Genomic DNA, 22,562 nt, shown 5'->3' on the forward strand with positions numbered 1-22,562 from the left:
ATAAAATATAATTTAAACTAATTAAAAACTTATGCATTTTCAAATTGTTTTATCTTTATATCAATAAGTTGAAATAAGTGAAAAAAGTTTCAAATATTATATAAAAAGTAATTTATTGACTTTAAATATAAATTTTTTGTTTATCTTCATTTTTTTTTCTATTTTTTTCTTTGTTTTCTTTTATTTACATTTTCCCACAAATTTTTTGGACCAAACATGGCGTTAAATTTTCAATAACCCACAAATTTTTCGAACCAAACATGCCGTCAAGTTTTCGATAACCAAACATACCAATATATACACACGAAAAAGCTCAAAGAATGAAAAGATGTGACCAACCGAACAATGAACTTCAAATGTGATGGTACGGACAGTGGGCGATGCTTTGGCGCCATCCAACCTCCCCACTCCGAACCTCTGTAAGCACCCACCACCGCTTCAACTGCCAGAAACCCCAATGGCGGCTCCCCAATCTTCCTCCTCCGAAACCATGACGTTAGATTCCGCTCACCTTTTTCTCAACTCCCACAAATCACTCTCTCAACACCAATCTCCCCAACCCCCTCCACCTCCCTCCCTCTCTTTTCTCTCCAATCACTCCCCTCTCCCCCCAATCCCCACCAATTTTCCTCAGTCCAAGCTCATTCCCAAATCCCGGTTCGTTGTCGATGGGTTTCGGTGCTCCGGCGACTACTCCGTCACCTACTTCCTCTCTCACTTCCACTCCGATCACTATTCCGGGCTCAGCCCTAAGTGGTCCAATGGTATTATATTCTGTTCAAATACAACTGCACGCCTTCTCGTTGAAGTGCTTGGGGTCTCTTCTTTGTTTGTTTATCCTTTGGCGGTGTCCCAACCCGTTTTGATTGATGGATGTGAAGTGGCGCTTCTCGATGCAAATCACTGCCCCGGAGCGGTGCAATTTTTGTTCAAGGTTCCTGGTGTGGATGGTAGGTTTGAAAGGTATGTTCATACTGGTGATTTTAGGTTTTGTGAATCGATGAAATTGGAGCCTTGTTTGGGTGAATTTGTTGGTTCTGAAGCGGTTTTTTTGGATACGACCTATTGTAATCCAAAGTTTGTATTTCCGTCTCAAGATGAATCTGTTGATTATATAGTTGAGGCGATAGAGAGAATTGGCCTTGAGAACAAGGGTTTGATGAAGTCTGTTTTGTTTCTTGTAGCTACTTATGTTATTGGAAAAGAGAGGATATTGCTTGAAATATCAAGAAGGCGTAACTGTAAAATACATGTAGATGGTAGAAAAATGTCGGTGTTGCGAGTTTTAGGGTATGAGGATGGTGGGGTATTTACAGAGGATGAGTCTAAGAGTGATGTTCATGTTGTTGGATGGAATGTATTGGGTGAGACTTGGCCTTATTTTAGACCCAATTTTGTGAAGATGAAGGAGATTATGATTGAAAGAGGGTACTCAAAAGTTGTGGGCTTTGTTCCTACAGGGTGGACGTATGAAGTAAAGCGCAACAAGTTTGCCATGAGGACTAAGGATTCATTTGAGATCCATCTTGTACCATACAGTGAACATTCAAACTATGATGAGCTCAGAGAATATGTTAAATTTTTGAGACCAAAGCGTGTTATTCCTACAGTAGGATTGGACATTGAGAAACTTGACAGTAAACATGCTAATGCCATGAGAAAGCATTTTGCTGGTTTGGTTGATGAAATGGCCATCAAGCATGAATTCTTGAAGGGTTTTCAACGTGGGTGCCTGGAAGCAGATGAAAATGTTGAAAATAATACGAGAACTGTCCTGAACAAGGAGCTGGATGCAGAGAAACATGTGACTTTTTCCAAAAGGAAAACGAAAGAAAGTACAGAATCAGGATTTCTTGCAGTATCTTCATCTTCTATGCAAGAACCTGGTTCACGAGATTCAACTTTGCTGAATGATAAAGGATCAGAGGAAGTCATACAAGAACTTCGTGATTGCTTGCCCATCTGGGTCACTCAAAACCAGATGTTAGATCTCCTTAGCTGCTCAGATGGAAATGTCATTGAAGCAGTTTCTAATTTCTATGAGCGTGAAACTGAATTTCGTGAGCAGGTCATTGGGCATACAAATTCTGTATGTACATCTCAGACAAGCTCACTCAAAGATTCTGTGTCACTATCTAAACTGGGTTCTGTGGGGAGCAGCCCTCAGAAAATGGAGGATATTCATGGTAGCCAAAGCTACAGTTTACTCAACATTAGGAGTTCCATGAAGAGCAGCAGTCTCTCTTCTGGGAAAAGGAAGAAAAACCTTGACAAAAAGTCAATTAAGAAAGGAAAAGTTGGTTCAAAACCAGAATCTGGTGGCTCAAAACAATCTACAATAACAAGGTTCTTCAGTAAGATAGCGAGTAATGATTCTCAAAGTGGGGATGGTATATCTGAACAACTTTCTGATAATGAAAATTCATTTCCAAGTGAGGCTATCACATCTTATGAAGAACAGGTTGAGCAGTTCATTAAGATAGTAAATGTTGATGAATCGTCAAGATACTATGTTTCCTCCATCCTGAAGAAGACGAAAGGAGATATTAATATGGCTCTGGACATATACTATAGTAAACCTGAGGGTAACCTTGGTGAGAATGAAGAGAGGTTGGTGGTCAGTAGCAAATCGATTCAACCTGAATGCTGTATCCAAAGTTGCAGTTCTGAGCTAGAGAAAAAAGTATCAGAGAAGGAATCAGGAAATATAGTTGAAGCTAAGGGGCTATCAAGAGATACTATAGCTGCAACTCTTGTATCATTACCGCTGGAAAAATATTCTCCAATAGAGCACGGTCGGTGTACTTAGTTTGGAAAAAGTTAATTAAGTAGCATATCTTCCAAGAATGCATATCTCAATTTTGAATTTTATCCAAATCTAAATGTTAAATCATGCTGAGATACATGTGCAGCATGCTGGAAGCTTGGGCAGCCTGCCCCATATTTACATCTTGCTCGGACTTTTGACCTGGTTGAGGGTGAGAAGGGCAAGATAAAAGCAGCTTCTATGCTGTGCAATATGTTTAGAAGGTTTGTTGATGTTGATTGCACTTTTTTGTTTCATCCTTTAAAAGAAAAATATTTCCTTGCTATGAAAACTTGTTTTTAGAAGAGGATGCACTGTATTATACCTGGACTTATTGGGGCATGCTGTTTGCTTGCAATGTTTCTCATGGCACAGTTTGTTGGCCTTGTCTCCTGAGGATGTGATACCTGCTGTATATCTCTGCACAAATAAGATTGCTGCTGACCATGAAAATATGGTTTGTGTACTTCCATTCTTAAATTGCATGTCCCTTTTCTATCCTCAAGGGAGTGTCACTCTTCTCATGTTAAACAGTTTTTTATGCTAAACCACCCAATGAGTAAGTATCAATTAGCAGCAGCTAAATAAATTATTCTTGAAAGACTAGTTATTTTGGCTTGTCTTTTAAATTAATCTCTAAACTCCTTTTTTTGCTTCACATATATGCAGAATCCCAGTTAGTTGTTTTTATCTTGTATCTTCCATTATGAGGTTGTTCTTACTTTGCTTCTCTAGACTAATAATTACCTCAAGGGGCGAGTTCTATTATTCCTTGGCTCCTCTCTGCATTTTCAACTCATAAGCACACTCTTCAGGTTTTAACTAATGCAGGACTCTTTTTTGTGGAATGGAAATTTCTATCACTTATATCTCTATAGTCTCTGAGTGTCAACCAATTCTAGTTTATTAATCTTATTTACTTATTTATTTATTTTTAAATTATTCAATTTATAATTGATGTACTAATAGAAAATTTGAAAAAAGCACAATACCAAGAAAGAAGACTTGTTTTCTTATTAGTTTATGGTTTCATGATATTTTTGGTGTTCCAGCTTTACAGGAGAAAGAACCTAGGTAGGTTCTATGTCTTTGTTCTCAAAAGATGTCACCAAAAGAAGATGTCATTAAAGATTGTTGGAATATTTAGCTGGTAAAGAAGATAGATGCTTTGACAAAAAGAAGAAAGAAATTAAAGGAGGAAGATTTTTTTAGAAGAGAGATTGAAGAATAAAAGGTTAAAAATTCTTCTTCTTAATTAATTTGTATAGAGACATGTGCACACACACATATATACAAAAATCCTAGAACCCAAATTAGGGACTTTCCTAACTCAATTACAACAAAATCCCTTTGATTACGGGATTGCCTAATTCTCTATTTAGAATCACATCTTTCCTAATTTCAATCTTCCACACCTTCTTAACATCCAACTTACATATGATTCCACTTTCAAAGCTCTTTAGCCTTGAATCAATTACTCCACTTGTTATGAGGATTGCATCTAGGATTTGTCTACTCTTTACAAAAGCATGTTGAGTTGCTAAAACTCACTTTCCAAGCACTTTCTTTACTTTGTCAGTCAAGACTTTTGCTAGAAGCTTGTAAGTCCTTCAACCAAACTTATTGGTTTGAAGTCTTTTAAGTGTTCGAAACCCCTTTTTTTGGGACTAACACAATAAAAGTAGAATTAAGGTTTCTTTTGAAAGATTCTCATTGAAAGAACTCTGCAAAGAATCCTACCACGTCACTTTTGACAAACTTTCAATTGAACTACCAAAAATCTATGGAGAATCCATCTGGTCTAAAGGCTTTATCCCCACACAAACTAGAAAGGAATGAAAAAACCTCTTCCTCAGGTAACAGAGACTCAAGGGACTTAGGGTCTTCACCATCAAATGACATTTAATTCCTTTCATTCCAATGTGCCATCATTTGTCCCCCTTAAAGGATGCAAGGCTTTAGCCTTTTTTTGGCCCATATCGCCTTTAAGGGACACAAGGCCTAGTCCCACCTTACTCCTCTTAGCTCCATGGGCCTTCATTTCTTCCAATATGCCTTTTTTGCCCCTCATCCTTTAGAGATCCTTCCTTCCTTTCTTAGGCCTAAAGCATTAATGCTGGGCTTTCCAAGGGGAAGTCCAAACTTCTTGATTGGGCAACTTCCACCTAACTAGCCCACCTAAACACTTTCAACCTCACCTCTTGAGTTAGACCCCAACCCATTCTCTTGGCCATCCTATTTGCTAGTTTTATCACACCCTTTGTGCCCAAGCACCATCAGATCACCTACCTCTGAAGCATGGGTCCTCTCTAGCTGTTTAATGCCAGAATTCTCAGAACAACTCATATTCTTGTTAGCCAACAAAACACCCTACAATTAAAGGAAGTAGATGAAGTTAAGAATATGGGAAAAATGTTGGAATTGCCTAGTCTTCTCTAGGAATCCTTCAAGGGTCTTAGGAGTGCATCACAAGCAATAAAATAAAAGGAATTTGACTTCCTTTCCAAGGAAATTAGTCAGGAAACAACTTTTTCTCAACTCAAACATCTTCCCTTCTAGACTCTAAAATACATATATAAGATATTAAAATATTTTCTTGACATGGATTTAAAGGTTTCCTACTTATTCCAAAAATTACTATAAGAATAGGAAATGTTCCAAAAATTCTAGAATATTTAACTTACTAACCAATTAATTATACTTATAAGAGAAAATTAACTTGCTATCAAAGTAAAAAGGAAAATGCTTCATTTCACACCTTTTTACCACTTTACTAGATTGTGAATGGTGATTAGCTAAATTTTTTTTCATATTATTTTCTTCTTTTCACTTTTTCCTTTTTCTGGTCACCATGTGCTGTCAGAACAATGGTAAAAAGGTGGTAAAAGAGCATTACTCAGGGGAAAAAAAAAATGAAATATGTGGTTAGGATGCCTATAAAAAAAAGTTTATATCATATATTCAGTTAGGATTGTGAGTCCATGTGGATCCTGTGATGCTCACAATTGAGAGATTTTTCTTTTTTTGATAGTCCACAATCAAGAAACCTTTCAAACCTAGTAAATAAAAATTATGAGCTAGGTTGTAGAGAAGGCCATTAAAATGTTGAAACTCTAGCATGGTCTATTATGTAGGCCAATTGTAAGACCCAATAAATGGTCTGGGAGGTTTTACTTTTAAAGGATACTAAACTTCCAGTTTAACTCAATAGGTTTATCAACTTGGAAGCAAGCATGACAATCTTTTTCAATGATACACTTGTTTCTTTTGAGCTATAAAAGTTTTTTGATCAAGTTACCTCAAAATGCAGAAAGTATAGTAATATGATATTCTTAATTTTGCTATCCTTTACAACATTTCTTCATTTTTAGAAGAGCAATCAATCCTATATATCTTCTTTTTTGGAAGCTGTAATTTCCTTGACATAGCTTTTTTCAAGTCTATAGGATAAAGTGGCAATAGGATTAGAATCTAGTTCATCTCGGCTAGGTGCCAATGCCTCTTGATAATATATTTGATAAGTTTGAAAACTGCTCTTGGCATGTCCCTCTTATGCCTGTTAATAGATCAGTCAGTGATGGACTGGGTTAAGTCCTGAATTGCATCCCTGTGGGTCTATTCGTCTGGAGTTCATTAATTACCATCTCTATCTTTCTTTTAAGAATTCTTATTACCTTGGGCATAGCTCAATTCCTTTTGAATGAAGTAAGGTTTAAAACCTTTGAATTGTCAAGGTAAGGGAAAAAGGGAAATGCATCAAGCATCACATGACAAAGATAAAGAGCAAGAAGAATCATTTTTTGACTGTGAGATGTTGGGTACAGAGAAAAACACCTTGCAAAATCATCACTTGTAGCTGAGCATGTCTCCTAGAGGATCATGTCATCGACTGATGCTTTCCTACATGTCTCAAGTTCAACTAGTACAAGTTAATATAAAACAAAAGTAGAAGTAAGATATCTAATAGAATGGGAAGTATTAGAAAAGGAGTGGAACATGACATCTAATTGCTCTTGCTTTATAGAGGCATCATTTTGCTAATCCAACATCCATAGAAACCAACATTTAGTTGGGTGGTAGCAGTTATATTTATTATGAGTAGGTACATGGAAAAGAAAGATGCAATTCAAGGCCTTAAGGTTGATTTTCTGTGCTCCAAAGAAGGAAGTTGAAATACAGTAGTACACAAGGTAGAGATAATCCTGTGGAAATAGGTAAAGGATGATGGTGAATGCAATGATACTAGACTGACCTGGTGGTGAACTCTATCAGTTAATAGATGCAGAGACAATAAATTTTTTTGGGGTAAATGATATGAATCTTATTACTGAATATGTCTGTTCTATTTGGCAATCCCTATTTTGACATGGTGGTTTGATTTGAGGTTTACTCTTTTGCTAGAGCTTTGAGGTAGGCCATTGTTTATGTACTCAACCCCATTCGTAGATGGAGAAATTTGTCTTTTGCATTGAATTGGATCATGCCATTTTCTGGAAAAGTTAAAATTTTTACTGATGGAGAAACTTGTGATTGAGGTGCTGAAAGTAGTTTTTTACTCCATTTTCTTTTTACCTGCATATCCTTACTGATGACTGCAATCTGAAAACAAGCTTATTTCATTTAAAATTTTCTGCCCTGATGGTGACTATGGACTAAGGCTGTGTCTTTCATGTAATTTTCTTGGACTATAGACAATAATGTGTAAATGTGTTATATTAATGGTACAGGAACTAAATATTGGTGGAAGTATAGTCACATCTGCAATGGAAGAGGCATGTGGGACAAGCAGGTCTAAAATAAGGGCCATGTACAATAGCTTAGGTGATCTTGGTAGGAAGAGATGATTGCTGTCATAAATTTTGAATTGTTATGCTAAACTGTTCTCTTTTGATAAGTTTTTATAATCTAATTAACATTCTATCCTGATGAAAGGTGATGTTGCTCAAGTATGCCGACAAACACAGTCATTCCTTGCCCCTCCTTCACCGCTACTAATTAAAGATGTGTTTTCCATGCTCCGAAATATAAGGTATGAACTGTTAAATCTGGCTTTTGGTTCATGATATATCTATGGACTCAAGAGACATGTTGATGCCATGACTAGCAGTAATAAAGAATATATCATATAGGATGCAAGGCATTTAAACTGTGAGCAGATGACTGTCTGACATCTGTGAAAAGTGGTGCTTAGGTTTAAGAAGCAGGAAAATTGGGCAGGATTTGCAATTCCTTCTCACATTATACAAAATCTAGTACTGTTTGAAGAATTGTAAACAGACGAAGCTTGTGCCCATCTAATTTTTTTGTTCTCTCTATTTCTTTCTCAAGGTCATAAACTTGTACTCTTTGGGATAATTTCTGAGCCCCACTTGTTCTTAATTAAGGATAACATTTGATTCATTCGGTGGGTGATAAGTAAAGGGTTAAGTCCTCTGTGATTTCATCTTTTTCATTATGATGGGGAATCTTTTAAAATTTGAATCATTGAATACCTCACACCTTTGAGATCTCATCCTCTTAGCCATGCTACAGAATCTTTACTTGGCTCTTATTATAACCTTTGGACCATTATATACTTGGCCTTCATTGAATTTTATTATGTTTAAGGATTTTTTGATAAAATTGTTAATATAGGAGTTTTTGGTTATAAAGAAAAATATGTTCTGATTTTCTTCATTATCAACTTGAACTATCTTAAGAAAATTTTCTTTGGATAAAACCTAAGATTGTAATGCAATTACTAGAATCATTCTCAATTTTTCTTACAATAGAAATCATCAGTGTACAAACAGGCAGTGGAAGTATTGTTCGAAAGAAAAGCCTTATTTTGAATCTCATGCGGTCCTGTAGAGAGAAGGAAATAAAGTTTCTTGTTAGAACTTTGGTAAGCTATTTCCGAATTGTTTGGTTCTTGATATAGTTTTGTACAGATGCTTTTACTTTCGTCCAAAAGATAGTCTTTTCTAGTCTCATAGAATATAATCACTAAACAAAAAGTTATTTTATGTTGGATTTGCTAAAAGTGGAATTGACTTGCTGGATAAATCAGAACATAGTGTCACTTGGTCTGTGCAATAGTAATCAGGATCCTCAGAATGTAGTTAAACTGTATATTTAATATTTTATATTATTGTTTCCCTTTTGCATCCTTTCAAAAACTATGTTCCTCATTTTGCTAACAAGATGATACCAAGTAAGAGTGAAGAAGTTATTGGAAACTTCCATTTCTGAGATTGTCAATGGACCCCACTATAGTTAATGAGTTTGTTTGAGTCAAATGTGTCTGTTTGGAAAGTTCTAATTCCCCTTCTTTTAATGTTCATGTTGACCTGCCAAACAAAATAAGGATCTTCTTATGGTATGGACTTTGGTGAGGTCCCAAAACCTAAATACAAATTTGTTCTTTGTGCTTTATGCACAAATTTCTTATGATTTTTTACTTGTTTGTATTCAAATTGGTGCCTCATAGGAGCGTGTGTCCCTTATAGGGTTCTTGGAATGGTTGGCATCCAACTAAGGGGTGGTGAGCCTTGTTGATTTTTTTGCTTTGAGAGGGGGTTGTTGCTTTGTATACCCCCTGTATACTTGTAACTTTCCGCCTCTTCATTAATATATCTTGCTTTACTTATCAAAAAAAAAATTGGTGCCTCATAGGATCTTCTTGGGCCAAAATAAAACTTAATGCCATGCTTCTATGCATTTGTTGGTTTATGTCCCTAACTTGTGCACCACCTTTGCAAGCCTTAATAATGTTCATGTTGGAGTATTTCAAATGGTCCCTACTGGTGGATCTCTCGATGCATATGTTGTAAGCAGATATGGATTGAATCTGTATTTTTTTTTTGTATAGTATCTGAAGAATACAATCTAATATTTATAACCTATACAAGACATATTCAAACAGGAAACTATACAATTGTCACCTTAATCTAGAATATGAATTAAATTTGAATAGCAAATCATAATCCCAAATTTAGCTCCCTAAAATAATGAATTTAGTTCCCTTAATAATGAAATTAACTAAATCAAGTCTACTAAAATAGTGCAATTCTCACACTCCCCCTTAAGTTGGCTCATAGATGTCAATCATGCCTAGCTTGCTAGTTAAGTAGTCAAATGTAGGTTTCAACAGCCCCTTAGTAAGTATATCAGCAAGTTATTCATTCATTGGAATAAATGACAAACAAATAAGTCCATTTTCCAATTTTTCTTTGATGAAGTGTCGATCAACCTTCACATGTTTGGTTTGATCATGCTGCATTGGATTGTTAGCTATATTTATGACATCTTTATTGTCACAATAAAGCTTCATTAGAGTTTTCATATTTACCCTCAATTCTTCTAGCAACCTCTTTAACCATTGAAGCTCACACTTTCCTTGAGTAACAACCATATATTCTTCTTTAGCATTGCTTCTCGCCATAACTGGTTGCTTCTTGCTTCTCCATGTGACTAGATTTCCACCTACCATGGTAGAGAAACCTAAGGTTGACCTTCTTCATTAATAGCTCAAACCTAGTCAACATTAGTGCATGCCTCAACTTTTACATGTTCACCCTTTTTAAAGAGTAGACCGCCTTTCCTAGGTGTTCTTTTTAAATACTTGAGTATTTTACAACTTCCATTTGTTCTTCATGGGATGAGTGTATAGCAAGTCACTGCAAATGCTATATTAGGCCTTGTGTGTGATGGATAGATAAATTTACCTACTACTAGTTGCCTATCCAAAAAAAAAAAAAAAGAAGTTTGCCTACTAGTCGTTGATAACATTCCTTATCTAGTGGGCCTTCCTTTAGGAGCTACTTCCCTGGCAAGGTGAGCTTAAGGTTGGAAAAGATTTAAAGAGATTTTCTTTGGGAAGGGAGGAGATTCCTAAAGTAGGCCGCATTTGGTGAATTTGTCTATTGTCTGCATGGAGAAAAAGGATGGGGGCTTAAGTATTAGAAATCTTTCTATGATGAATAAGGCTCTTCTTGGAAAATGGTGTTGGAGATTTGCTTTTGAGAATGAGTTTTTTTGGAAACAGGTGATTGTAGGGAAATATGGAGAGGAAGATGGAGGATAGTGTTCTAGTGCTTCAAGGGAAGGTTATGAAGTGGGGCTTTGGAAGGCGATTAGGAATGGGTGGATGGAGTTTAGCCAAAGTGTGGTTTTTAAGGTGGGGGATGGTAGAAGAGTGCGGTTCTGGAAGAATAGGTGGTGTGGAGAGGATTCCTTGGAAGACGCTTTTCCAAGCGTGCATTCTCTTGTCTAGTCTAGAGATGCTTGGGTAGCTTAGTTGTGGGATCAAATTGGGGAAATGGGTTACTGGAACACTATATTCACAAGACTTGACAATGACTAGGAGTTGGAAGAGGTGGAAGCTCTTTTCAAAAAGTTACATAGACATGTTCTTAGAAGGGACGATGAGGATGTCATGTCCTGGTGGGTTTCAAAGAAAGGCCTCTTTATTGTGAAGTCCTTTTACTCCTCCCTAGTTCCTTGCAATGGTAGAGAGTTCCCTTCAAGCATAGTTTGGAACCCTTAGGTACCGAAGAGGGTCAACTTTTTTGCTTAGAAAACTATTTGGGGGAGAATTCTAACTATGGATCAACTAAAAAGGAGGGGTTGACTTTTATCAAGCAGGTGTTTTTTGTGTAAAGCAGAAGAGGAATCGGAAAATCATTTGCTTCTTCACTGTCCCAAGGTAGCCATGATTTGGCAACTTATTTTTGCACTTTTCGGTGTTTAGTCGATTATGCCTAATTCTATCAAGGAAACCATTTTTAGTTGGCACGACTCCTTTGTTAGTGTGAAAAGAGAGAAAAGGGAGAATTCTTAATTTTTGTTATATTAAAAACTGTTAATAATACTCATTGGACTTGGGTATATATATACATGTTAGTGGGACCCACAATACAATAAGGAAAGAAAAGGAAAAGTAAATAACTAAAATAACTGTACAGTATCTAACACCCCTCCTCAAGCTGGAGCATATATGTTATATGCACTCAACTTGTTACAAATGTATTTAATTCTAGGACCTCTGAGAGATTTAGTAAAAATATCTGCTAGTTGATCATTTGAATTGACAAAACTAGTCGCCACACATCCTGATGCGATCTTCTCTCTAATGAAGTGACAGTTAACTTCAATGTGTTTGGTCCTTTCATGGAAGACTGGATTGGATGCAATATGCAAAGCGGCTTGGTTGTCACAGATGAGCTTCATCTGTTTATCCTTTCCAAATCTCAACTCCCGAAGAAGATGTTTCAGCCATATGAGTTCACATGTTGCCAGAGCCATAGCTCGATACTCGGCTTCAGCACTAGATCTAGCCACTACATCTTGTTTCTTACTCTTTCAGGATATTAGGTTTACCTCTAATAAAAACACAATACCCAAAAGTGGAACGTCTATCTGTGGGTGAGCCAGCCCAATCTGCATCTGTGTAACCAACAACCTGGGTATGACCTCTGTTCTCGTACAACACACCTTGGCCTGGTGTGCTTTTGATATATCGAAGAATGCAGATTACAACATTCCAATGACTATCACATGGTGATTGTAGAAATTGACTAACAACACTTACAGGAAAAGAAATGTCTGAACGAGTAATGGTGAGGTAGTTCAGTTTATCTACAAGTTGCCGATATCTCCTAGGATCTCCTAAAGACTCCCCCTGTCCTGGTATAAGTTTGACATTTGGATCCATAGGAGTGTCTACCGGTTTACAGTCTAACATACCGGTTTCTTCCAAGATGTCTAAAGCATACTTCCTTTGGGATGTTGTGTGTAAGCCGAGGGTAAAAGGGGGTTTGGGGATAGGGAAGATTCCTTTAAGGAATCGCGCTCTTTTAGGGAAATGGTTGTGGAGGTATCCTAGGGAGAGTACAGCTCTATGACATCAGGTCATTCTTAGCATATATGGGACACACTCAAATGGTTGGGATGCCAACACTTTAGTCAGGTGGTCACATCGTTGCCCTTGGAAGGCCATTGCACAAGTCTTTCAGGATTTTTCCAAGTATACTCGGTTGGTCGTAGGAAACGGGGAAAGAATTCGTTTTTGGGAAGATTTATGGTGGGGGGACCAAATCTTCAAAGACCAATATCCAAGACTATGTAGAGTAGTAATGGATAAAAGTGTTCCCATATATTCAATTCTTGGTTCGGATCGCCCTTTCTCATGGAACTTTAATTTCCTTTGTAGTCTAACCGATTATGAGATAGAAGATCTAGAAAGCCTCATGTGCTCTATTGATTGTATGAATTTATCCACCTCCGCTTCAGATGCGAGATCTTGGTCCTTATTGTCTTCAGGACTGTTTACAGTCAAGTCCTTCTTTACAGCCTTGTCCCAAATGTCTGATTCATCTCCTTTGATCCCTTATAAGTTTGTATGGAAATCTTAAGTTCCCTTCAAAGTTAAGGCCTTTGTCTGGCTTGTGACACACAAGAAGGTAAATACCAATGACTTGCTACAATTGAGGAGGCCCCACAAAGCTCTTAGCCCTGACATCTGTAAGTTGTGTATGGGGCAAGGAGAATTAGCAGATCACCTATTCCTTCATTGTTCTGTGACGTTGGGGTTGTGGCACAAACTTTTTCAGTTAGCCAAGATGGATTGGGTCCCTCCGAAAAGCATTTCAGACATGATGTTCATCAATTATAAAGGTTTTGGCAAATCCAAGAGAGGGTTGGTTTTGTGGCAAAATGCGTGCATAGCTTTAATTTGGGTTGTGTGGCGGGAAAGGAATGTTAGGATATTTGAGGACAAAGCTAGGAATTCAGAGAATCTTTGGGACTTCATTCATTTCATCGCTTCGTTTTGGGCTTTTTGCTCAACGGGGTTTAAGGGCATTCCCCTTAACATTTTACAACTAGATTAGCTAGCAGTGTGTAGGTCCAATGAGACGGTGTAGTGTCATGTTATTTATTGTGTTGTTTAGTTTTAATTCTGGCAGGAGGACTTCTCATCCTCCTTATGTACTATTTTATCTTATCAATATATTCATGTGTGGTTTCCTATAAAAAAAAAATACTTCCTTTGGGAAAGAGCCACACCGGAACTGGATTGAGCTATCTCAATCCCTAAGAAATACTTGAGTTTCCCCAAGTCTTTAGTCTGAAAGTGGGTGAAAAGGTGTTGCTTTAGTTTCTGAATACCATTCTGATCATTGCCTGTAATGACGATGTCGTCCACATAAACTACTAGATAAATACACTACCTCGAAGAGTTATGATGATAGAAAATGGAATGGTCTGCTGTACTACGGGACATGCCAAACTCCTGAACAACATAACTAAAATGGCTAAACCATGCTCGAGGAGATTGTTTCAAGCCATATAGAGAACGGCGTAACTTGCACACTAAACCAGACTCCCCCTGAGCAACAAAACCAGGTAGTTGCTCCATATAAACTTCCTCAGCAAGATCCCCATGAAGGAAAACATTTTTAATATCTAACTGATAAAGAGGCCAATAACGCATAGCAGCCATGGAGAGCAATAGATGAATGGAAGCTATCTTGGCAACAGGAAAGAAAGTGTCACCATAATCAGAACCATAAACCTGAGTATAACCTTTAGCAACTAAGCGGGCCTTAAGAAGATTAACCTGACCATCAGGGCCAACCTTAACTATGTAGACCCAACGATAACCAATTGTAGATTTACCAGAGGGTAAAACAACAAGATCCCAAGTGCCATTGGAGTGTAAAGCAGCCATTTCATCTACCATTGCCTGTCGCTAGCCTGGATGGGAAAGAGTCTCAAGGGTGCTCTTGGGAAGAGAAACAGAAGATGTAACAGAAACAAATGCAGAATAGGGTGAAGATAATCGATGGTAACTCAAAAAATTATAAATGGGATGAGGATTACGAGTAGATCGATTACCTTTCCGAAGAGCAATGGGTAAGTCAGTAGAAGGAGGCAGAGTTGGGGCAGGAGAAGTCGAAGGGATAGGAAGTGAGTCAGCAGGTACCTCGGCCAAAGAAGAAGGAACGACGACACGATGACGGCGATGATAAACCTGAAGTGGGCGAAAAGACATTACATCAGGTGGGGAGATAATGGGAAGGGGTAAGACTTCAGAAACAGAAAGAGACTCAGAGGTGGAGAAGAATGGTGAGTCCTCAAAGAAGGTGACATCAGCGGAGAGAAAGTAGTGATGAGTCTCAGAAGAATAACAACGATAACCCTTTTGAAGTCTGGAGTATCCTAAGAAGATGCATTTTGTGGCTTTGGCATAAAGTTTGTCCTGTCCAGGAGTGAGAATATGAACAAAGCAAGTACAATAAAAAACACGAGGAGGAAGGAAATAAAGCGGTTGGTCAGGGAAAAGAAGGGAATGAGGAATTTGATCGTGTAATACAGATGGGGGCATACGATTAATCAAATAACATGCTATAAGAACAACGTCCCCCCAAAAATAAAAAGGAACATTACTATGGAGAAGGAGAGTACGAGCTGTCTCAACAAGATGTCGATTTTTACGTTCAGCTACCCCATTTTGTTGAGGAGTATAAACACAAGAAGACTGATGAAGGATCCCATGTTGGGACATAAATGAAGTAAATGGTGCAGAAAAATATTCCCTGGCATTGTCACTGCGTAACACACGAATAGAAATATTGAACTGGGTTTGAATTTCAACATAAAATTTCTGGAAAATAGAGAATAATTCAGCTCGATTTTTCATTAAAAATAACCAAGTACATCGAGAATAGTCATCAATAAAAGTGACAAAATACTGAAATCCTAAAGTAGACATGGTCCGACAAGGACCCCAAACATCAGTGTGGACAAGTTCAAAAGGAGACTTTGCTCGATTATTCAAACGCTTTGGGAACGAGACACGAGTATGTTTCCCAAGCTGACAGGACTCACACGTAAGCGACGACAAAGATGAAAAACGAGGGACCATTTTCTGGAACTTGGATAGACTAGGGTGACCCAGGCAACTGTGGATAAGGAGGGGATCATTAGTGGAAATGCAAACTGCAGGAGTTGAAGGCGAGGTGAGGTGATAGAGGCCTTGAGACTCACGTCCTATGCCAATCGTCTTCCCCATACTCCGGTCCTGCAAGGTCACAAATTTATCAGAAAAAGTAATAGAGCAGTTAAGAGTACGAGTGATTTTGCTGATGGAGATAAGATTAAAGGAACACTCAGGAGTATAAAGGACAGAAGTGAGAGGTAGAGAAGGAAGAGGATGTGCCAAACTAATGCCTTTAGCCACAGTTTGAGAACCATTAGCTAAGGTAACAGTAGGTAAGACAGAGGTAGTAATAATAGAAGAGAAAAAATCCTTATTACCAGATATGTGATCAGAAGCACCAGAATCTAGAATCCAAGGTCCAAGAGAAGATGTGTGAGTAAGACAAGCAGAAGCATTACCAGTCTGGGCAACAGAAGTAACAGAAGCTGACTTGGTGGCCTGATAGCGGAGATAGTCATCATACTCACTGTCAGTGAGGGAAATACCCTGAGATGTGGAGGAGTTCGGAGGCTGAGGCGGCTGAGGATCAGATGACTGGGCCACGTGGGCAGTGCGGGGAGGCAGCCCATGTAACTGATAACACCAATCACGAGTGTGGCCAAGCTTATTGCAATAGGTGCAATGAGGACGTTGGCCTCTACCTCGGTTACTACTGCATCCTCCTCGAGAGTTAGTTTGAGAAACTAACACAGAAGAATCTGAAGTGTTATCGGATGGCAAAGTTTGAGTGGAGGAGATATGGAGGAGGCGAGCAAACACATCATCTAAGGATGGAACAAAGGAACTACCAAGAATCTGATCGCGGATGGTCTCAAGATCTGGACGGAGGCCAATAAGTGTAAGAACCATGAAGAACTTGTCAATCTGTGTTCGTTGATCCCCAACATTAGTAGTAAGATGCATCACGGTCAAGAATTCCTCCTTAAGAGAGGCAATCTGGCCAATATAAGTAGATAAATCCATGTCTTGTTGTCTAACATTGACAATAGAAGAAGCCATCTTATAAAGACGTTGGATATCATTCGTGTATAGCCCTTTCGCCTGATTCCAAAATTTAAAGCATGTTTTGTAGGCCCGAAGATGAAGCAGAATCTTAAGATCTGATTGCCATAACACATTACATAACTGTGCATCTATCTTCCTCCATTGTACTCTGTCAACCTCAGGGATATCCGCCTCCTGCGTAACAAGGTAATCCTCATAACCTTAACCCATAAACCAAAGCTCCGTATAGGCAGACTAGGACAAATAATTTTCACTGCCAACCAATTTCTCCGAAGTAATCATAGGAGATCCAGATATGATAGAGGAAAAAATGGAACTTTTAGTAGCCATATCTACTTATCTGGAGAACGAAATATGTTTGGATCGAAGAGAGCCCTAATACGGCTTCAGATTGTGACTGAAAGAAGAAAAACCGAGGATCCGCGGCTGTGAGAGACCAAATAGTAAAGAAAAACAAATGTGGCACTACTGGAAGGGTAGAAGAACACTTCCTAAGACACGTGCAGGGCTCGGGGTGGAGAAGAAGTCACCGGAGGTCGTCGGAAAGGCTGTTTAGAGGGCCGACAAAGACAAAAAACCCCAAAAAATGCACTTGTAGGGCTCGGATGGCACAAGCAGAGATGGAGGGTGGCTAAAAGGCGTCAGGCGAGGCTGAAGGTGGAAGCGCGTGGTCGGAAAGTGCTCATCGCGCCCTCACGTGCCGGTGCGTGAGGTTTAGGCCGCCGGAGAAGAAACACGCGTGGCTGAGAATCTCCCTCCGGTGCTTTGACTAAACTTGAAGATCTCCTTCTTGCGCACTTGATGGTATGGTCAGTGTCGGAAAAGGATTTTGCCGAAAAAAGTCGTTGAAAAGTCGCCGACGATGAGGGTTTTCTGATGGTGGTGAGGGTTTTCTGACGGCGATACGGTTGATCGGAAAACTTTAGGAGATGGGGAAGGTGGCTGGAATGAAACACGGTCACTGAAAGGTTTCCCAGAATTGATTCACGGATAAACCAGAAATAATTAGGTTTTTTTTTCTCCCTATGCTCTGATACCATGTGAAAAGAGAGAAAAGGGACAATCCCTAATTTTTGTTATTAAAAACTATTAATAATACACATTGGACTTGAGTATATATATACATGCTAGTGGGATCCACAATACAATAAGAAAAAAAAAAAAGAAAAGTAAATAATTGAAATAACTGTATACTATCTAACAACCTCCTCACTGCTTAGTTTCTTTGAGTCCCAAATAATCAAAACCCTTCCCAAAGCCCCACAAGCTAGAATAAAAGCCCAGTCCTTATTCCTAGTTGTCTAAATGCTACCTCCTGTCACACACCTCCCTTTTTGTTTCCTGAAACATTACAACATTCGGGTTCTCATGTAGCAAGAAATCTTTAACCACCCTTCGTTTTTTTCTTAGAACTCAATCCCCGTATATTCCAACTGTAGATCTTATGACAAAACCACCTCTGTCCCTAATCCTCCAAGCTAGTTCCTGTAGGTCTCAAAGACTTGTGGAAGGTTTGTTCTTCCGCCTAGAATACACCCTGATGTCCATAGAACTTAAGACCAAATGAACTCTAGCCATTTTGTTGGGAGAAAGACCCTCTATTTGAAACCCACCCCAAGAGGAAAACTCAGCTTCAATCGGGCATTCTATAAAGAGGTTAGGGCCCTCACTAGGCATGTTGGGCAGGGTCTTAAGGGAGTTAATACCCTCAGACACTTGATCTGTAGGGGACTGAGACAGATGTACTGAGTAGGGAAGAGCCAAATCAGAAAAAAAAAAAAAAAAAAAAAAACAAGGGTGGATGTGCCAAGATAGAGGAGAGGGGAAGATCCCACTTTGTTTTTCTCTACCATCAAATCGCAAGTCCCCATTGAGGACCACCTTTTTTCTTTGGTTACTAGACTAGAAGGAAAAACCAAGATTGAAGAGCCACAATGAGCAAAACCCCTAAATCCTTAGTCTCCTCTGTTTGTAATGTTACAAGTTAAGCAAAATTTCGCTTTCCCCTCTGGCTAAATAGTTGCCTTAAGTGAAGACCTTTGCTGGACAGGGCATTCATTATTACCTACATTGCCACCTGTCGACGAAGGCCTTCCCTAGAACATCTTCTTTGGAGCCCTAATTGACGTTTAGAAGTGACAAGACTTGAGCTGAACCTTCGCGCCTTCTGTGATCCCACTTTGAAAGCAACGTCCCATGGTTGAACATCTTGTGCTGAAGTTAGAACTTCCTGCAATAGAGGCCTGCTTTGTCTTCGAAGCCCTTGTTGGCAACTAGAAATTGGAGGACTAAGTCTTGTCTGTAGCTTCTTCAAACCAATTTTTGGCATGAAACCCCCTAGTTGAGAAGAAAAGGCCTTTGAGACTATCATCCCCTTTGCGATTGAAACAAGCAGAGAGGAGTCTTCTTTGCATAAAGAGCCCTTCCTAGCTTTGGGCTGAACTCCATCCATCTCTTGGCCTAAAATTGTAAACGGGCTTTCTTTTAATTTATTTCCCCTATCCCGGCCCACTTTTGCTTCCACCAAGGGCTTAGGTTCTTGAGAAAAATGGGCCCTTCCCTTCTGCACAATATTTGAAGCCTGGTACCATTCCTCAATGCTTGAATTGGCCTTACCCCTCTAACCATATCTTCACCAAACAGCCTTAGCCCAAATATCCCATTGCTCTCTTTATTTGAATTCAAATTAAAGAGAGGGAAGGGTGAGACATAGTTATTCCCCATTGATGCACTCTTCTTGCCATGTGTCCCCTCAAAAGCATCCTCACCCTTTTGACTTTCTACTCCACCTTGAATTTTGCCAAAATCCCCATTAAAAGACCAACCCTTAGCCATTGGATTAGCCTTCTCAACCATCCTTTTGCCATCTATCTGTGAGTGAGACTCAAGCCTCCCTTGAGTCGACTCACACATTCCTCTAACCCATCTTTCGTCTTCAGTTTCAGCCATTGCAACTAAGATTGTAAAACCCCATCTTTCACCTTAATTAAAGTAGGAAGAACTGTACATTCCTTCATTGATATTCTCACCCTTGCCTTAGAAAGATCAAACAATTTTACAGTTCGCCAATTGATCTCTACCACCGTTCCCCACTGCTCCACAATTTTCTTCAGATGTTCCTTAGACCATAAATGAAAGGGCAAACCCTGCAATTCAATCCATCCTCCTCTAAACTTCCACAAGACTTCTGTGTTTTCCCTAGGAGACCACCATCTCAATTGGACTGTGTACTTTCCCTTAACCAGGAAAAACCTTAACTCCTGAAGAAATGAGGCTTTCTCAACTATGTCTACAAAAAATAAACCTTTTCCAATAGAGAAACCCACATTTTTGTATTTTATACTTTCATCCCTGCACTGCCTTTCCGTTTCAGTTATATTCAAGGAGAGGACCACCAACATTGAAGAAATAGCATTTTTTAGTCACTCCCAACCCTTGCCTTTCTCGCCTTTAGGGATTACCAAAAAAGTTAACTTTCTTTTGAGGGCAAACTTTGAAAGCCTGATAAACCTACCATAGTTGTTGAAGCATACCTCCATTAAGTGAGCTCTGGACTTTCCTTTGTATTTTATGTTGAAACCCATGTAACTCTTCAACTCAACAACCTTCGCCAAATGCTCAATCAACCAACCAACCTTTTCCTTCTCAAAGCCTAAAGAGAAAACAAAGCCTTTACCATGATCTGAAAGTGAACACCAAGTACCTCCGGACTCACCTTCAAACTTGACCTGGAAAGTCTTCATTTCCACAAAGAACCTTTGTGTCCTCATTTCAGGGGTTTTTACCATACATTAAAAAAACTCATTGTTTTTCTGATTGTGGTTAGTATATTCACTTTTACCAATTACTTTCATTGTTTGATACATTATGTGTATAGATTCTAAGGGGTTCTCAATTCACAAAGTTTTTATGTTGGAAAGCATTGATGGGGAACCATTCATGAGTCTTAAGAACCCTAGATGGTTATCTTACTCTAGCCTATTATCTAATCTTTAAATTTTTTTTTTCCATGATACAAAATCAATTCCAAACCACCATTAAAATTTTCAGATTACTCTAGCCTATTAGCTAATCTAAAAATTTTAATGGTGGTTTGGAGTTGATTTTGTATCATGGAAAAATGATTTTTCAAGGTGGCTTTGGCTTCACTTTTTTCTTTCGAAAGGTATGCCCAACAAACCCTAGAATCATTGATAAAAGTAATAAATCATTTTGCTCCAGTCAAATTTGTAACCATCGAAAAAAGTTTAATGGTTTATTTATGAATGCTTTTGTGTAGCTAGAGTAACAACTAATTGCATGATTCGCTAGATGGGTTGTATTCTAATGCTTGGACTACTGGTGTTTGTACTTTGTATTACTTTTTAGTTTTCTGGTTCATTTTGGAGACTCTTTTGATTTTTTGTGAGGCAAAGGAGGAACAGTTGATGTACTTGTGCTGGTTGTTAATGTGGTTTGAGGCAATTTTAGGGTTAAGAGAAAATTTGGAGAAAAGTGAGCTGATTCCGGTTGCTAGAGTTGAGAATGTGGAAGAGTTGGCTGATGAGTTCGATTATAAGGTGGGAAAATTGGCCTCCACCTACCTAGGAATGCCGTTGGGTGCTCCTTTTAAATGTGTTGCAGCTTGGGATGGAATGAAAGAAAGATTCTGAAAGAGATTGGCTATGTGAAAATGTCAGTACATTTCAAAAGGGGGGAGGATTACCTTAATGCAAAGTACCTTGTCTAATTTGCTGATCTATTTTATGTCTATTTCCAGCTGCCTAGGGTGGTTAGAATGAGATTGGAGCAGATTCAAAGGGACTTCCTATGGGTTGGTGGGGCTCTTTAGCAAAAACCGCACTTAGTAAGGTGGCCGATAGTGTGTTTAGACAAAAGAAAAGGAGGGTTGGGAGTTAAGAGTCTTGGGTCTTTCAATAGGGCTCTCCTTGGCAAGTGGGTTTGACGCTTTGCAAATGAAAGAAAGGCCCTTTGGAACCAAGTGATTAGAGGGAAATACGGGGAGGAAAGAGGAGGGTGGAGATCTTGTGAGACTAAGGAGGCCTATGGAGTTGGGTTGTGGAAAGCAATAAGTAAGATGGGACATCTAGTAACCCCTTCTTTTGGTTTTGTGGTGGGTGATGCTAAGAAGGTGAGGTTTTGGAAAGACAAGTGGTGTGGAACCATCCCTTTGTGCGAGACTTTTCCTTCATTATATGCTTTAGCATCTTACAAAGAGGCTTGGGTAAATGAAGTTTGGGCAGCCAAGGGGGAAAGGGGGGGAAGTTGGAATCCTTGTTTCAATAGACCTTTCAATGATTGGGAGTTGGAAGAAGTGGAAAGGTTGTTTTGTTGTTTGGAGGGGAAGAAGGTTAGGGTGGATGAGGAGGATAGGGTGAGGTGGATGGACTCAAAGGATTGGGTTTTCTCGGTAAAATCTTTGTATAGGACTATGCAGCCGGTGTCTCTTGTTTCTTTCCTTTCGAAGATTATTTGGAACTCTTGTGTGCAGCCCAAATTAAGCTTCTTTAAGTGCGAGGCTTCATGGGGAAGAGTTCTAACCTTGGATCATTTGCAAAAGAGAGGTTGGGCTTTGGCAAATAGATGCTTTTTGTGTCATACGTGTGAGGAGTCAATTGGCCACCTCCTCATTCATTGTGAAAAAACAAGGGAAGGGTGGATGTTGCTCATTTCTTTTTTTGGAGTTTCTTGGGTTTTTCCTCTTTCGGCGAAGGAAACCCTTTTAGGATGGAGGAGCTCTTTTGTGGGTAAGAAGAGGAAGGTGGCGTG

The 22,562-nt window shown here is 38.9% G+C and overlaps 1 protein-coding gene across 7 annotated transcripts in view; it reads left to right on the top strand.

The window, feature by feature from the left end:
- The first annotated feature begins 313 nt into the window (after nt 1-313).
- The window catches only part of LOC100266816 (DNA ligase 6), a 78,713-nt gene continuing 56,464 nt past the window's right edge, over nt 314-22,562 (top strand). For 6 of the 7 annotated variants that reach the window (XR_787546.3, XM_002266132.5, XM_010662077.3 and 3 more), the window contains exons 1-6: nt 314-2,795; nt 2,913-3,030; nt 3,182-3,263; nt 7,534-7,636; nt 7,739-7,835; nt 8,588-8,690. Coding sequence is in view for 6 of the 7 variants with exons in the window: in XM_002266132.5 (XP_002266168.2) it covers nt 362-2,795; nt 2,913-3,030; nt 3,182-3,263; nt 7,534-7,636; nt 7,739-7,835; nt 8,588-8,690 (2,937 nt within the window). In the remaining variant the exon portion in view is untranslated. The remainder of the gene's footprint in view (nt 2,796-2,912; nt 3,031-3,181; nt 3,264-7,533; nt 7,637-7,738; nt 7,836-8,587; nt 8,691-22,562) is intronic. The other variant, XM_010662076.3, reaches the window with a different exon arrangement.

Source organism: Vitis vinifera, chromosome 14 (assembly GCF_030704535.1).
Source record: "Vitis vinifera cultivar Pinot Noir 40024 chromosome 14, ASM3070453v1".
In the NCBI taxonomy this organism is placed as follows: domain Eukaryota; kingdom Viridiplantae; phylum Streptophyta; class Magnoliopsida; order Vitales; family Vitaceae; genus Vitis; species Vitis vinifera.